At 44.5% G+C, this 17,309-nt stretch overlaps 2 protein-coding genes across 2 annotated transcripts in view; one reads left to right on the plus strand and one right to left on the minus strand.

The window, feature by feature from the left end:
• Positions 1–889: 889 nt before the first annotated feature.
• On the plus strand, positions 890–5,974 carry IL10 (interleukin 10). Its single transcript, XM_073319767.1, has 5 exons — positions 890–1,048; positions 2,326–2,388; positions 2,930–3,082; positions 4,518–4,583; positions 5,850–5,974. The coding sequence occupies exons 1-5, from the start codon at positions 890–892 to the stop codon at positions 5,940–5,942; spliced, it is 534 nt and encodes a 177-aa protein (XP_073175868.1). The 3' UTR covers positions 5,943–5,974.
• Positions 2,151–17,309, minus strand: part of MAPKAPK2 (MAPK activated protein kinase 2) — a 110,966-nt gene continuing 95,807 nt past the window's right edge. The window contains exons 10-11 of the mRNA XM_073319764.2: positions 4,426–4,552; positions 2,151–2,725 (exon numbers count right to left, since the gene is read on the minus strand). Coding sequence (XP_073175865.1) covers positions 4,448–4,552 — 105 coding nt within the window. The 3' untranslated portion in view covers positions 2,151–2,725; positions 4,426–4,447. The remainder of the gene's footprint in view (positions 2,726–4,425; positions 4,553–17,309) is intronic.

A 17,309-nucleotide genomic window follows, 5' to 3' on the forward strand; every position in this document is an offset into this window, starting at 1 on the left:
ACAGCAATGCTGCACAAAAGATGGTGCAAAGTGAAGAAGGTTACTATAAAGAATACTCTGTTCATTTGAAACAAACTGGGTAGCAAATTTGAATGCTGAACATGGAGTTTTAGCAGGTTGCAATTACTACAAATATTGGAATTTAGCCAGATCATGAGTGCTAACATACTTTTGCCTATGAAAAAAGTCCGAAGGGGTTTTTTTAATTGCTCTGTATGGATTTCCATAAACCCTAGGCAAGACTTTATTTGTTATTTCCTCATAAGAACTTTTATTTGTTTATTGATAAAAGGATTATTTTCCACATTGAAAGGACCCGGAAATGGGAATTCATACCTCTTGGTGATAAGAGGTGACTATTTCCCTGTTCAAAAGGCTCAAAAGCCATTAAAATGACATTTGCTTGGTGGTGATGACCTAGAAAAATTCTAAATTAGGTAAATGCATTACAGAGATTTAAAAATGGAAACACTTCCCCCTCCCCACACAGGTCTTTCATGTAAAAATAGAAAATACCCATGAGAATGCAGAAGTGTCCTCCATACCGCACCTTTTCATGTTCAAATTCTTTAGCCACATTCAAATTTACAAGAAACAAGCTACGTAAAAAAAATGCAGCGTCTAACACAAACGATTTGATGGGGTGTGGAAAGGGGAGGGGGGCCAGAGCACAGGAAGCCTCTTACGGGAAACTCTTGTGACCTTTGGTTTTAATGAATGTCTTAAAACCCCAATATTAGTCCCCAGGAAATGGGAAAGGAAATTGAGAGCATGTCTGGAGAGTATAAAATCAGGAGCTCCATCAAGGTGAAGGCATTCAGATCTGGCTTTTTGCCTCTTGTGAAATTGAACTAATAACTGGACCACAAGAAAGAAACTCAGCTGAGAAATGAAACTTCTCACAGCACTCATTTTCCTAGCCCTGATTGCCAGCATCAAACATGCCAGCTGCCAGCTCTCTGAAGAAAGCTGCACACATCTCGCCAATCTCCTGCCCCTTCGGCTCAAAGACCTGCGGATTGCATTTGGTGAAATTAAAGATTATTTTGTGAGTATGACACCTGTCAAAGCCTGTCGCCTTCTGTCTACTGCTTTTGCACTTTCAGTGACTTGGCATACCCACACACTGGACACAGGTTCCTTTGGGCAGAAAAGGTTTAGGTGCAGACACAGTGTTTTGTGTTCGCTGCTGCAGGCGAAATAAATAGTTTAGTTTCATCACTTGCTAAGGGGAGAGAAAATGTGCAAAGATTTTTTGTTATCCAGACGCAATTACAGGAAAATCAACTGCTTTCACAATGAATTTTAAGGCATTTTAATTTTTTTGACATTGCATTGAAAGTTATTCTTTTACTGACGGGGATAAATTCAATGCTGGTGTAAGGGGTGCAACTCCATTGCAAGTTAACAATGGATGAGACGGAAATATTTCACTATAGCTTTCAAGTTATGTTAAAAGACAAACGTTAAGATACCACCAAAGCCAGAAAGAAGTTATTCTGTGTCTAGAGAATTTACTGCCCATTTCCTTCTCCTGCATGGGAATGCGGTCTGTGGATAGATTGCCAGGGTAGCATTAAATCTTTGTGGTGGGAGATGTATTAGAATGGTCTTGCTGACAGCTGAGCAAAGTAATCATGCAAAAAGGGATGCATAGCATTCGTAATTGTATTCGTACCAATATTGCCTTAAATGCATCTGAATTGCAATATAAAATCAATGGCATTATGTACTAATGATATAAAAAATTGAAATGTCATCCCTCTAGGTTAAATCACTGAATAATGGCATTGTGTTTGTATTATCAGCCAAATTAACATGACAGTTGGTAGGTATATAGGATTTAAGACTTTAAATCAAAGTTTGCTACAAGTCTCTGAGTGAAGTGCTGGTAACAGGATCACGTAGTTCCTTAATAGACTTGTTATTATATATCACAGTAATTTTGGGTGCTGTTATATGCACACTATCTGAAGTCAGAAGAAAGTAAGCAGGATTTGAAAGGCAGGCTAAAAAAATTAAACGTGTCAAATAAATCACCCACATATGTGATTTCATTTTTCCCTGTCTTCTTTTGACTTCAAACTAATTGCACAGGCATGTGGGACAGTATCAGCACTTGAATGTTATTACACACACACACACACACACCCCTTCTGTATGCTGAGATGCTTTTATTTCCAATGTTTGCCTTAAGACGACAACACACGCACTCAGGCAAACCAGACAGTTTGATGAACTGAAGTACTTTTACACAGTAGCAATGAAGATTATGTAGGCTGCCTACCTTGATACAACTGACACTTCCATTGCATACTTTTACAGCAAGCCAAAGACGATGAACTTGACATCTTATTGCTAAAGGAGGATTTACTGGAAGATTTTAAGGTGAGAACTTTGCTGTGCACTGTCAATCTAATTCTAAGCTAATGCCATTCTAACGGAGGCAGCTGGAAGTACTATACAAAGTTTAGGGTGTTTTTAAAACTGGTAGTAGTATAAGAATATCATACCTATAAAACTGATTTCATTGTATCTTTGCCTGTCTAACATCTATCTGAGATAGTCACTCCCTTTGAGATTGCTCTGCTTCTGTTTTCGAGCTTGGTGTAGTCTAGTGGTCAGAGCACAGGACTGGGAGTCAGAACTCCGGATTTCCACGATGCTGTTGCTGTCTGTGGGCTTGGGCAAATAGCTTCACCTCTCTACATCTCAGTTTCTCCATCTGTAAAACAGGGATAATAGTGCTTATTTACCAACCTCATAGGATGGCAGTACAGCACTGTGGAAAGCACTCTGTAAGGTGCACAGCAGAACCCATAGAACCAAACCTCTGGCCAGTGATGACGACTGAATCTGACAGCTGCTTATGCCGTGTCCTCCAGTTGCGGTGGCGTGTCATTAACGCAACTCACTCCTCTTCCGCCAGGGTTATTTGGGCTGCCAGTCAGTGTCAGACATGATCCGATTTTACCTGGATGAAGTCTTACCGAAGGCGATCAACAGCAGCAAACACATCAAGCGGAGCGTGGGCTCGATTGGCAACATGCTGCAGGACCTGAGGCAGACACTGAAGCGCTGTGTAAGTGTTGGAGCTTCCTTTTGCAGATCACTTGCCAAGTTCCCAGGGAGCTGAGCACAAGCGGATATCAATATACGTATCCCAAGCAAAGCTGCAGCATAAAACCTCTGCAGTTTCTTGATGGAGAGCTTCTTAAAAGTTCTTTGCCTCAGGGGCTGAGGGGCTGCAGTACCGGCCAATTGTGAAGAGAAGGGTCTGCAAATCCATCGGTGCCGGGACTCAACAAGAAGCTCAGGGTGGTGTTATAAGGGAGGAGGCCTACAAAGGTTTTGCCAAGCCACCTTCAGTCTGATCATGCACCACTGAGGTTGATTGGAGCTTGGCCATTGATGTCAGTGTACATAGCACAGCGACAGGCACATTAAAAATACAGTCCAGCTGGATTCTGAGGACTGACATCCTGGTCATTACAGAAAAGGGAGGCAGAATTTTACTCATCATGGGGAAGGTTTCACCATATATAGACCAGAGATAGATAGACACACACAGAGACTGCAGAGACTGGGTGACCCAAGCAGTCCCTTCAGGCCCCTGATATCTAGGAATCTATGATTTGTATCATCAAGATTCAGTTGTAAAGTTTTAGAAATAATTATTTATTTTTAAAGGCCAGCCCGCAGCCCTGTAATAAACACTGATCAAAGATTAATTTAAAAGGGTTCATCTGAAGCCCTTACCTGAAAGGAGCTGCTCTCACAGGCTGGGGCGGCAGAATGAAAGCTAAATGCAGCCTCAGCTCCTGGAACTGCCTGGCGGTGGTGTCCTGACTCTGTCATCTGGTTGTGAAATGACTCAGTCAGTGAGCAAGCAATTCAGCAAAGAGGAGGGTGAACCCTCCCTGACAGAACATCACACAGGCTGTTTGCTGAGCTGGTTACTAGAACTCCTCAAACATAATGGCTATGGGTATCTGCACAGGGGTAGCATCTGGAGGTCCCAGAATGGATCCAGCCATCTTTGGGTAGGCCATAGTAAAAAGTAGCCGAAGTTCCTGCTCCAGAGAGCTCACAATGTAAAAAGACAAATGACGGCTGAGGGGAGGGGGAAAGGATCCAACATCCTAGCAAGGGGGCCACTGGGCTAGTCCCCCTGAGAATAAATATCTGTGAATGGATTTCATTTATATATATCACAAAGGCTTAGTTTTGAAGGGCACATGTGACTGACATGGGGAAGATGGGTGGAATTTTGAAAGAAGTGAGGGAAATGGATGAGGGGAGAGGAAAGCTGGTAAAAAGGGGGAAAGCACAGCCTTGTGGGAGAGTGGGGCTGGGGAGCTGAGGGCCTACCGTGGCAGGAGGAGTGGGGGTAAAGGACTCAATCATAGTTTCCCTAGCACACACCTGGGCTGCAGCAGCCTGTCTCTCACCCATCCAGAGCTGTACCGTAAAGGAAGGCTGTTTTGTTAAAAATCCCTGGTTGCTTTCCTCCACAGCACAGATTCTTCACCTGCGAGAAGAGGAGCCAGACCTTAAAGGAGATCAAGGAAACATACAATAAGGTAACTCTCCTGTCCAATTGCTAACCAGCCCCTGAAACCTGGCCCACTACTGAAACCAGGCTTTTTTTTTACAAGGATCATTTACTTTTGCATTTCTGGCCTGGACTGGGACCAGAAATGCTGCAACACCATAACAATGGTCCATTTGAGCTCCATACTACACCCCCTCTACACACACACACACTTTTTCACATTCAAGAGAGTTAGACTTTTTGGATGAGGGTCACAGAAGTATCAAAAGTGATGGCTGGTGAGCCAAACTGAACCTGGACTCTCAACCTTCTCAGGTTTGGCTAACACCAATGCTAAAGCAAAGGACATGTTGACTCTAAAAGTTAAAAGATAGCCCCGCCTGGGATTTTGGAGACACGGGTTCCAGTTCTTGCCCTACTACAGACTCCCTGTAGGACCTGGGGCATTCTCTGGGCCTTGATTCCCTGTCTGAACAATGGGGATAAGAGCACATCCGTACCCCACCATTGTTTTGCCAGAATAAACACACTAAAGATTTTGGGGCACTCAGTAAGTGCATGACAATGCAATGGGGCTGGGTCAGATAGATACAGTAACTGCACTAGCCAGAGCAACTTCAGGAAAACAGCTTAAATTGCAGATGGAATTATAATGTGTACAAATTATCTAAACAAGTATCTGTATGGTATATTACACAACCACAAATGAGTTAGGAATGAGTCTATCAGTTCACATTGTCCAAAAGCTGGTATTATGATTCCTATTGCAGCTGGACAAATGTTGCATTAAAAAAATCTGCAGAAGTTTATGGTTTTTTTCAAAACCATACTTTGCTTTGAGTGTGTTTGCATTACTTCTGTTTCTTGTCCTTGAATATTCTGTCAAATGAAAGTATTTTAAGCAAGTCAAGCAGGATCATTGTGGGAAGCCTATTTTGAATTCCTAATCACAAGCATTCCCATTGGAAATTGATCCTAAAAGTTACATTCAGCCAATCAGAGAACAGAAATATATCATAAGAGCTACATCTCCAAATAAAGCAATTCAAATTTGCTTAATGAACTGCTTGCAAACTACATATCAATTCTCCCATCACTTGTGAGTTAGCTGTGATTCAACATTTGTGGTTTAATGAGAATCTGAGTAACATTTCCATGCGCTCTATGAACTGTGCATCTAGGCTTAACATGCTTTAACTTAATTTATCTTGTGACTTATTAGACACTTAATTACTAATGTGTAAATTAATTGATATTAAGTAATTTATTTTCTCTGCTCCTCCCCTTCCCCTAGTTACAAGAGAAAGGAATCTATAAGGCAATGGGAGAATTTGACATATTCATTAACTACATTGAAGAATACTTGATGATGAAGATGGGAAAGTGAAACCCAAAGAAGTTCTGCATCTTTCACAACAAGGAAACTGCTGTTTTATAAAAGTAACATTAGACTCTCCAAACACATGAGACATAGAATAATCTTATGGTTTGGGCCAACAGTTATGGCTGAACAGTATTAATACTGTACTTTAAAAAACATATTATACCTACCATATTAAGTATTTATTACCTCCAATACCTCAATGTTTACATTTACAGATGTCTTTTTTTTTTAAATAAGAAAAAGCAATATCATTTTTAAACTATTATTTATTGTTTGATATTTGTACTTTGTATGATTGTGCTATTTTTACACTTATCTTGGAAATACCAAAACTTATATTTCAGGAAATACTCTTGAGGGAGTACATAATGAGTCATACTCATCCCTGGTGTAATTCCGCTGAAGTCAGGGTCTGTCTAATCAGGAGTTCTAGGCCCCAAATCCAGCAAAGCATTTATACTTATGTGCTTAAGGTTAAGAACATGCTTAATGGCTTTGCTGAATCAGGGCCCTACTCTCTGAGCTAAACATCTGTAGGCATGGTCTCTGTTCTGTAATTCAGAAAGGGAACTAACCTGTTCTCTAGAATCATAGAATATCAGGGTTGGAGGGGACCTCAGGAGGTCATCTAGTCCAACCCCCGCTCAAAGCAGGACCAATCCCCAATTAAATCATCCCAGCCAGGGCTTTGTCAAGCCTGACCTTAAAAACTTCTAAGGAAGGAGATTCTACCACCTCCCTAGGTAACGCATTCCAGCGTTTCACCACCCTCCTAGTGAAATCAGGGCTCTCAAGCCTTAAAATAGCCAATTAAACATAGCTAAAACAGAGGGCTTTTTCTTTCCTGAAAAGGCTTTTGGTCAGCTTTTACATTAAATGAAATTTAGGGGTGCCGAGTTTATATTCAAAACCTTGAATTCTCTAGGAAACACCAGCAGATGATGTAACAAACAACTGACTCTGATCAACCTGACCTCAGTTTAAACTTAGCTCACTATCATAAGAAAAAACAGTATTTGGAATGAAATGCTTTGGTTCTAATAGAACTTAACTTTTAACTGCTACTAGCCATTTAATCACCTGACTTTCAGAGCTGCTGGGGCATCCACAGTGGTCCTTGAAGCCCACGGGAGCTGCAGGAGCTCAGCACCTTTGAAAGTCAGGCCACAGTGTCTTATCCTTCAGCCTTGGACGGGGATTAACTCACTGACTGGTTAGGGTTGCGGAGGATAGTTTAAATTATTACCCACCATTTTAAGGTGGATTTGGTAATTTGCATTCAAATGCATGAAGCTGCACATAGGGCTGGCAACGGTTTGCTTTGCTTTACATCTCACATTATGAGCCAGGAGCTGCAACTGGCAACTGCTACACTAGAAATGTTACAACCAATGCTGGTTCTATATACCCAGAGAGTCAGTATTCTCTGTATGTCAGTATTTGATTCCACCTTGTTTCATGGGCTCAATATGCAGAGAATAACAGAGAGTGAACTGCAGTAATGTTTGGGAGCTGGGTTCTAATATTTAGAAGCAATAGGATGCTCCACTGTCATGAAAAACTGTCAGTTTGTCATGCGTGTTACTGTGCTTTGTAAGTTACCATTACGAAAAGAGGTAAGGAGATTTATACTTAGCTTGTATTTTCAGAGCTAACGCCACAAGGGCGGGGGTCATGTCCCCGTCCCGGGAATGCATTACAATGAAGCTGGTGATCCAACAGAAGTAACCAGCCCAACCACAACAGCGCTGTTCTGCAATTCAAAGGGCTAAAATTCACTTAGAGATGGTACCTAAGTCAGAGTAAGGGCAGGCTTTGGTGTAAACGGGTGTAAAATTCAGTCAGGCTTCTGCAAAAGTCTGCCCCTTTTTGCATTAAACTCCTGTCAAGCCAACTCTGCACTCCTTATTCCAGCAAAACTCCCTTTGGCTTGAGTGATGTCACAGGGCTGTGAACTGGGCAAACGGGTTACAGCAGCAGCAAACAGACCAAAAGTTCCATCTCGCCAGCTGCAATTTCAGTTCTGCAAGACATGTTGCTGCTCAGAGGGCAGTGCCTTTGTAAGTGCTCTGTTGATGTGTTCATGTGCGTGACTGCAGAATTTTCATCTGTTTTTATGTGAATGTAAAAATAAACTTTTTATGTTTTCTAACAGCAATCTGATCTATTCTATTCCTTCCATTTATTAATGTGGTTATGAATGTGAAATATTGCTCACCACCTAGAGGAATGGCATTTATTTTGGTGTTGTAAATAACATTTTGTCTTCCTTGAGTGGCTCACATTAGGATACATGATCATAGATAGTCCCTCCTCATGCAGAGGGTTCTGACAGGGCACTCTGAATCAGTGGGACTCAGTGTGGACATAAAGGGATGAATCCCTTTGCAGAGCCTTTTTAGTAGCCATTGCGCACACGGGGCTCATACCTGAATTAACATGGTGATTAAAGAAACACAGTCAAATACAGATCCTTGTGTGACCTTGGCCAGGTCAATTAGACCCTGATTCAAGAAACTCTTTAAGCACATGCTCAAATCATCCCTATTCAGGCCAGCACTCAAACAGGTATTAAATTATAGGCATGTGATTAAATTCCAGTGACTACAATTGGGATCTAATCTACCGTGCCTCCATTATTCATCTGTAAAACAGGGACTTCCTGTGTTTGCCTTGTCTAAATCGACTGTAAGCTCTTTGGGGCAGGGGTTTTCTCTTAGTATGTTTGTACCGCACCTAGCAATGCAGTCCTGATCGTAGCTGCAGCCTCTAGGTACTAGCACAATACAAACAATATTAACAACCCTTATTGTTTATCTCATTTACAAAGCTACACCCATCCTCATAGCCTCTCAACACCTAGCCATAAAGAATATATGTACGCATACGGACGTAAGCCTCCTTTACCCCTGTTACTAATAAACCCAGATTAGAACAATATATGTCCATTTTGCATTCCGCCATTTAAGCCCAGCTATTTATGGATTTCAATCAGCACGCTAATCAGTTTCACTCTCAATTTCCAGTCACTTTCACTGGCATGAGGCTTCTTGTTTTTAGGCGCACAATGGTTCAGAACATTTAAAATAAAAACACGAAAATATTTGCAGGCAACGAGATAACATCTGCAGTGTTCTACCCACTCATCAACAGGGTTACAGGTCAATGTGGTTGCACAGAATTTGGCCAAGATGATTTTAATCCAAACTGCATTTTTGGCACAATGCATCTGTGTCAGAGACTCGTTTTTATACTGTGAAGATACAGGAGTGGCCTGTACAGCAGAAGTGCACCTGGTGTGACTGCAGCTCCTGCATTTCAAGCAACTCCCTTATTTTATACTCCTTTAGCTTTGTTCCTGACAGATATTGCTACCCTGCTTCCTTTCTTGGACATATCATTCCCCTGTGATAGAACTTGTCCCTCTTCAGGGACCAGGGAGCGCAGTAGGTTAGTGCACTAGCTTTTCACCACTGGGAATCTGGATTCATATCCCAAACAAGGTAGCCCCTGACACTCAGCCCAGCAGGTGATCAGCTTAATCCCTAGTTGGCATTGCTCTGCACTGCAAAACCACTATGCAAAGTAGCAGTGTGGGCAGCTTGTGTGAAGGAGACCCAAGAGGTTTTGCACACCAGTTTTGAGGTGCAATGATGCGGGCGTATGGCACGATCCAGTACTTGAACAGCAAGGGCTATTATAAGGATATTGAATTCGGAGAGGCACTGACTGAGATACAGTAGTGGGGACCCCAGTCCTAGGACACTGTGGGGCGCTGGAGATTAGGACTGAGGTATATTAGAGCTGAAGGGAGTCTGAAAGCCTGTACTGGAACCAGAGCCATAAATTAATCCTCTTGGTCTCTAATACATTCGGATTTCTCCCAAATGCGATTTCAGTTCTCCTTCCCAATCTAGCCTACTGGCACATTAAGGCTTTTGCAACCTGACTTGGATTCACTGATATTTTTGTTTAAATTATTAACAAGAACAATTCTGTTTAGCCAGGTCAACCGTGTATAGGCAGGTGTCTGCCGAACAGTAGCCTCGGGGTGACAGATACTGGTGGATTCTCTCAATTGTTGCAGGCACTGAACATTCTGTCCTCTGCACAGAGAATGCCGCTTTTGTCTGCTAGGCTGTGGTCAGTTTTTCGGTAAGACTCAGTCACTATGGTTAAAGTAACCAAAGGAAGGAAGCAGACCGGATGCTTCTTGCTGTACAGATAAAAAAAGATTTCCAGTTACCTGGTGCCACAGGAGTCACTCAATGCAGAACGAAATGGAGACATTGCCATGAGCCTTTTTCGGGAAGGATGGCTGTGTGCAGTGATAACAGGTGGATTATTGTTGAATGGGAACAGAGTAAAGTGAGCTGTGAGAGAGAAACGGACATATAGACCTCTGAGTTTCAGCCAGGGCCAGAAGCGGAAGTACTCCAAGAGATTCATCCTGCAGGATTCCCAGCCGAGGAAGCTGGTTGGCTGGGTGGATGATGGGAGATGAGCCCTAGCCACAAAATGGAAAAGCTGAGAGCTAAATCTGCATGCAAACTTTGTTCCCAAGTTGCAGGGGTGTTTAGATCCAGGGATGATTGGAATATATTAAACACACACACTTGGTAAGCATAAACACACACATATGCATATTTGCATATATATTATCTCCAGAAGATTTCCGGACTGGTATTACTGAAATACAAGAGGAAGCCCTTGCCCTGTCATCTGGGCAGAGGAGGCACTACTGAAAGAAGTGTTTGCTTGTGCAGGGTGGGGGTGCAGGTGGGTACTGTGTGCCCATTCTGGCTATCCCTTAGGGCAGGCTAATTCAGGATGGGCGGGGACAGCAAGATCCCCGGCAGTCCCTCTTCACACGGCTGCACAGCTTACGGAGCAAGCTGCAAAGCTGACACACTTAGAGCACCATTAGAAATCATCCCCATGACTCACGACACCTACATCAAACCAGAATCACAGCACAAGCGTCTTCTAACCTTCCTTTTGGCTCGCCTTCATCTCACCTAATCTTTGTCTCAATCAGAGAGCGGCTTCACATGCTGGATGCGGATTACAGTTCCGTGGTTCCCGCAGGGCTTCCGGGCTCCAAGTGTGGCCAAGCCCTCTGACCCAGAGTGTACCTGCTCACACGTACCGAGAACACTAGAGATGAAAACAAACCGTCTCCCCAGCCTGGCACGCAACTGCAATTGCAGTGAGGCTGCAAGCATGCTATCTAGGTTAAGTTTGCAATGACAGCCTACGGAATAAGCTCACAGACAAGAAGGGTGACCTTGGGGTAAAGGCATTAGACTTGGATGGGAGAGACCCGGGTTCACAGTTCCTGGCTCTGTCAAAGACTCTCTCTGGGAATTTAGGAGTAGGGTGACCGTACATCCCACTGTGGCTGGGACAGTCCCTTTCTCAAGCCCTGTCTCAGCCATCCTGACCTTTTTGGCAAAAGTAGGCATTTGTCCCATTTGCTTTTGCCAACTGATCAAATCGGCAAATGCCCACTTTTGTCAAAAAGGTGGGGTGCAGAGGTGGGGTGCTGCGGTGGGGGGAAGCAGGGAGCCTCACGCAGGGAGGAGCCAGGGCTCAGGCAAGGAGCTGATATTGCTTGAGTGAGCAGTGACATCAGCGCCAGCTTTTACTGATCCACTGCTCATTCTTCCTGTACAATGGTCAGGCCAGGGGTGTGCCGATACTGCCACTTATTAAGCTAAGCGGGCTTCTCTCACTGCTTACCCCCTCCTCAGTTATTGTTTTACTCATCACCGGTGGTTGTCTCTTTAGATGTATAAACTGACCTCTCTGTGGGGCAGGGACGGTCTTTTTATTAGTTCTGCACAGTGCATAGCACAACAATCTGACCCCAACGGGACCTGTAGGTACTGGTGCAACAGAAATAATAAAAGTCATAATAATTGCATCTATTATGCTGCATCATTGCATGCAAGTTAAGTTCCTGACAATCTTCACCTGCCTTCCCTTGTTACAGTAACATCTGGCAAGTGTTACACAAATAAGAAATGGTGGTTTTTTATTTTTTCCCCACATAGAACATGGTTTCTTGGCGGGGTATCTTCTTCCTGACAGCTAACCCTGCGCATGCTCAACTTCCTGACACTTAACCCCCTTGCACAGCCAGCTAGCTCCAATTCATTCACTACATTTAGGCTACCACAGCTCAGCTAAATGGCCTGAAACACACTTGAAATGCTTAAACCCCTTCTGGCCTCTGTTACATACATCCTGAGCCCAACCCCGCAGTCATCACCGAGACAAAACTCCTATTGAAGTACTGCAAGGACTAAGGATTGCAGGGTTGGGCCCAGTTGAATCATTTTGACAGGAGGGCAGATGGGGGCAGGACTAGGTTTCAATATTAGGGAAAACAGGGGTTGAACATTCGTTCTAGTTTTGCAAACTTAAGTACATAGTTCATGCAGTTGGGAAGCCATTGAGTGTCAAGAAGTTCACCAGTCCCTACTGAAAACAATGTGGCCCTGGAACAAGCTGCCAAGCAAGGCATGGGTTCACCCACCAGGCTAGAATACACACCCATGAATGACAAAGTAGCAAGATCCACCCTGCCATAATGCAGACAGCACTAGACAGACAACCCCAAGAGCGGTCCTTTCAGACTCCAACAATTGTGTGACTCACAGGTCCATGTGCCAACCTCTGCCTCCCACCGGACATTAATGCTGAGACACGATTGACGGTTGTCACTCTCTTCTTGCGCATCCATCTGACACTCATTTCACGTATCATGCTCAGTCTGTGGTTTAAGCTGCACACTTCCTAGAGATGAATGTGATGGAACAAGCAATGGGCTGACCCTGTGGCAGAATCTGGGGACAAGCCTCCTAAGCAACAACAACAAAGTACAGACTTGCACAATTGTGCGGTCACGCCAGGCTGGGACTTACATGGTGAAGTGCGTGGCTGACATGCAGCGGATGAATCACTGGCGTGGGAGAGCTGTTTGGAAGGGCATGCTGGAGAGAAGGCCACAGTTGAAGTGAAGGGCAGGCTGAAAAGTGCCCTCTGTTAGCCAAACACTCACAAGGTGTTGCCGCAAAGATCAATGTGTCAGCTGCTCCATCACCCCTCTCAACATATTGCTCAGTTGGGGTGAAATTCACCCCAGCGCACTGGGCCTGCCTGAGACCGACACACCACAGGTGTCCTTCCTTCGAAGAAGCATCTGATGCTTCATAGAAAAATAGGGCAGAGGCTCTGAAAAAAGTGGGGCTGCACAAGGCATTTGCACCGATTGAACAACCTAGGTTTCAAAGCTGATTTTTAAATCACAGCTGATGAAACATCCGAGGACTTACGTAGCACCTAGGCCTGGTGCTGTCCCTTTGCATGGAAGCATGTTTCGCCCCAAATGAAGAACAGGTTAAGAGGGGTCACAGCTGACCATTCCAGTCATTGCAGGAGAAGCGTCTTCTGCTTTTTCTGTGGGAATGTGAAGAAATTTGCTTGAAAGCAATATATGTCCTCGTACTGAACAACCTGTCCTCTCTGAGAAGGAAGCCATTAAATATCTTCGTCATTGCCTCATTGACAAATGTGGGAAAGGCAGCCAAGTGCGGACAGTCAGTGAAGGTTACGCACCAACCTGGCTGCAGCAGAGGGAAATGCAGCACAGATGAAGGATGGGGACATCCCTCGGCTTGTAGACGATCAGACTCAAAACGCCATCCTCTTCCTTCTTCTGAGAGAAAGGGGAAGCTGTTGCTTTCAGCTTAAACAGCAGATTTATCAGGAATTTCTGCCTTTCACTTAAGGTTATGGGTATTAAAACAAACTGTGCTTTTATTATTACTGTAATCATTAGTTTTCTTCTCAAACCTTAACTATAAACATCCCAGGGCCCCATAAAAAAATGGCCCCAACTCTCAGTGGACTGTATTTGGCACAGGATAGGGAAGGAGGGCAAAGATTAATTTAAGCAGTGCTCCTCTAAGTCTGGCATTAGGCAGGGGCCTGCCCCAGCCCTCAATGTAAGGTAGAGCAGCCTCATGGCTGCTAGAATTGATGCTTTGCTTCCTATGGCCCCCAGGGACAAAGAATAGCCATAGTGCAGAGTACTCCAGCTATTCTTCCTTCCTGCCACTGAGACGCCCCGTTCAATGCTGGGGGAATGAGAAGCAGGCCTGTTTAGGGCTGATCCAGTAGCTCTATGCCAGCAGAGGAGTCCCATACGCAGCAGGTGTTTGCTGGGGGTCATTTGCTGGGGGTCTTCACTTTGACAGAGTGGCATAAAGGGGCCCTAACACAACGAGGATCAGGTACACGGTCTCTAGTAGCATCAAAGAGCTGGGGCAGGGTATTCATTTCTTAAAAATCTAATGAAGCATTTTAATATTGCATGTTTGTTAAAATCATATTTGTTTCATGGTCGTTTCATTTGAGGTCATTATTGCCTCTTAAATTGTCTGTGCCCCTGGCCCCAGGTGAACGTCTCTCCATGCCCTAGATTTTAATACAACTCTTCGGAAAGGCTGGGGTTTGTGGTAAAGGAGGTTGAGTGTAAAAATGAAAATGGAGCAGACAGTCCTGGTGTGGGTTTGGTGCATTCATTATGGTAACAGAGACAAGAGGAGGAGGCCCCAGGCCATGCACAGCTTCACAGACTACCACTTTCCTCCTCCAGCTATGTCTCAGTGCGATGAGCCTGACTAAGATCAGTTGGTGAGGAAACAACAGGATTACTAAAGCCAAGAGTGCTTATGTTGCCACGGCCTCTCACAGCCACATTTGCAGAAGTGTTTGCTACTTCTGAGCATCTCCATTTCTGGGGCCCAGCCTCTGACTGTCCATTGAAATCAACTGAAGTCCATCGATGAATGAAAGAACCTGGCTGGACTATCAATGGAAGCTGGGAGCCTAAATACGTTTGAGGCTCTGGGTGCCCGATGTGAGACCCCTATGCCTGACGCCCAGAGGTGCTAAGCCTCCCCGAGCAGTCCATCCTGGCATTGAAGGAAGCAGGACACCAGACACAGTGGCCACTGTTCTGTTCCAGTGGGACAGGAGACAGGACACCAGATTGAACAATCCTTTGGTCTGTTTACATCTGGCAGTTCCTCTGGGTCTAGAGACAATTCATACCCTCTGCCCTAGGCCTCACTTTCAATATTTTGACAAATGAAAACTGGTTCCTGCACTTATTCATTTTCGCTCCCTCTCTACCCGTAAAGTGTCGGAGCAGCAGCCATCGCTGTCTCATAGCGAGACAGTAACACAGGTGCAGTACCTAGCCACAAGGTGGGTTCTGACGCATGTGAGGTGTGAGTGAGCAGCCAACCACAGAATTCTCTACCTCATCTCAGAATTACTAGGGCTGTTTGCACTACCAGTTATAATCAGTCTCCATTTTAATGGACGTGATAATATTGTATTCCGGGCCCTAACGGCTGGCATTCTATGGTGACGGTCAAACAAACAACCATTTGTATTACTATAGCTCCTTGGAGTCCCTGTCATAGATCAGGACTCCCACTACGCTAGGTGCTGTACAAACACAGAACAAAGAGACAGTCCCTGGCCCCAACAAGCTTATCACAGCAGCATTGACTTCGCCTTTCTTCCCTCTAATAGCAAGACAGAGAATTGTGCAGTTTACAGCATACATGGTTTTGTGTTGGGATCTTAGGGGGTGGGATTTCGAAAAGCTCCTAAGAGAATTATGCACATAAGTCCCATAAGAAAGTCAAGAGAAGGTGGGTTCCTAACTTGCTCTAGGCTCTCATGAGAACCACAGTCTAAAAATCTAGCTCCAATCAGCTTCTTACAGACTTCAATATCCAAAGGCATATGATACAAACAGAGATTTGAGCTGGTGCCATAGGGCAAAATTTCCCATTTCTCCCCTTTATGCTGTGTGGTGTTCTATGCACTGGTTCTTTTCTAATCTAGCCAGGTTCTTTCTCACACCCATCACTATGGTATCCAAGCTCCTGCTGTCCTCCCCACCCCATATGTCAGTGGCACGGTAGGTCGCAAAGCACATCGGGATTCTCTGTGATTAAAAAATGCCATATGCTGGAAAAAACGGATTGTTGTCCAGACACTGTGATGTCACTTATATTCCACTTCAGTGTTACTGATGACACCGTTTACCAATAGCCTTGCATGGTCCCTTTTGTAGCACTTCACAAACACTGAACCTCAGCAGCTGCTTTGTGAGTCAGTCAGTGGCAGCAGCGGTCCCATGCGGTATCCATTAGATCGGTGCTCCCAACCTCGGAGTCAGACACAGGTTTCAGGATCTGATCTTCCCATAATAAAATGGCACAGGGATTTTTGCACACTGGGAAGGGGCTTGTGGAGGGTTCCTGGTATGAAAACAGTGAGAACTACTCCACTCCACTAAGCCACACTGATCCTCTAAGAACTGGTTGAGAATGAGAACTGAAGATGAATTGCAAATAGTTTGTGTGTCTGGGAAAGGGGCCTCTGGCTTGCAAGGCCAAGCAACTCCAACTAGCTACACCTGCTGCCTGTGAAGAGAGGCCATACAGGGCTGGCTGGAGACATTTGGGAGGCAAGTGGCAGCCTCTCAGGAAGGTATCTGGTTTCAATGAAGCTCTTTTCTGGCACAGTGAGCCATAGCTCAGCCTCCCCCTCCCACACCCCCACCCCAAAGACCTTGGAATCAAGCCCTGAGGCTTTGGTCCCCCACCTACCTTAACAGAAAGCAGAACCATGTTGTGTCCCTCTCTCCTCTGGCCAAGGGAGGTTTCACAATGACTAGGGGAAGGTTACCTCAGCGAAAGGGACCTAGGGCAGCCCTGCAAGGCTGTTATCCCACCAAAACAAGTGCTGCTTGCTTTTCCTTTCATTACAAATTGCTTTATCCAGACATAGTATAAGACTCTCCAAGGACATAAATCCTGACGTCAAAGCTCGGCAACTGGCAATTTTTAAAAGGTGTTGATTGGAAAGTGGGGGAGCAGATTGGCAAGATCTGGCCAGGAGAGATCCAGGAGCCCGGAGACATTTATTGTTCATATTACATATGTTAATTAATGGAATAATAATATTACATATTACCTTGTCTTCAGCAGGTCTAATTAGTGCACCTCCACTGACTTCTTTGGAACTGCACTGATTTATGCCAGTTGAGAATCTAGCTCAGGGTGTCAAGACCAAATCTGTATTGGCCAAGGGCATGAATTAGATGACCCAAATAAGTTTTTTCCATCTTCGCCTTTTATGAGCTGCTTCTTTTTTCCCCTTCAGAGGTCTGACCCACCCTTTTATCGCTCAAGGCAGTAATAGAGTATTTCTTTGCTTTCAACAGTTTGCTATTTCCAAGCTCCAGCTACCAGGTTTATTTTCTTTCAGTAATATCCA

Source organism: Lepidochelys kempii, chromosome 21 (assembly GCF_965140285.1).
Source record: "Lepidochelys kempii isolate rLepKem1 chromosome 21, rLepKem1.hap1, whole genome shotgun sequence".
NCBI classification, from domain to species: domain Eukaryota; kingdom Metazoa; phylum Chordata; order Testudines; family Cheloniidae; genus Lepidochelys; species Lepidochelys kempii.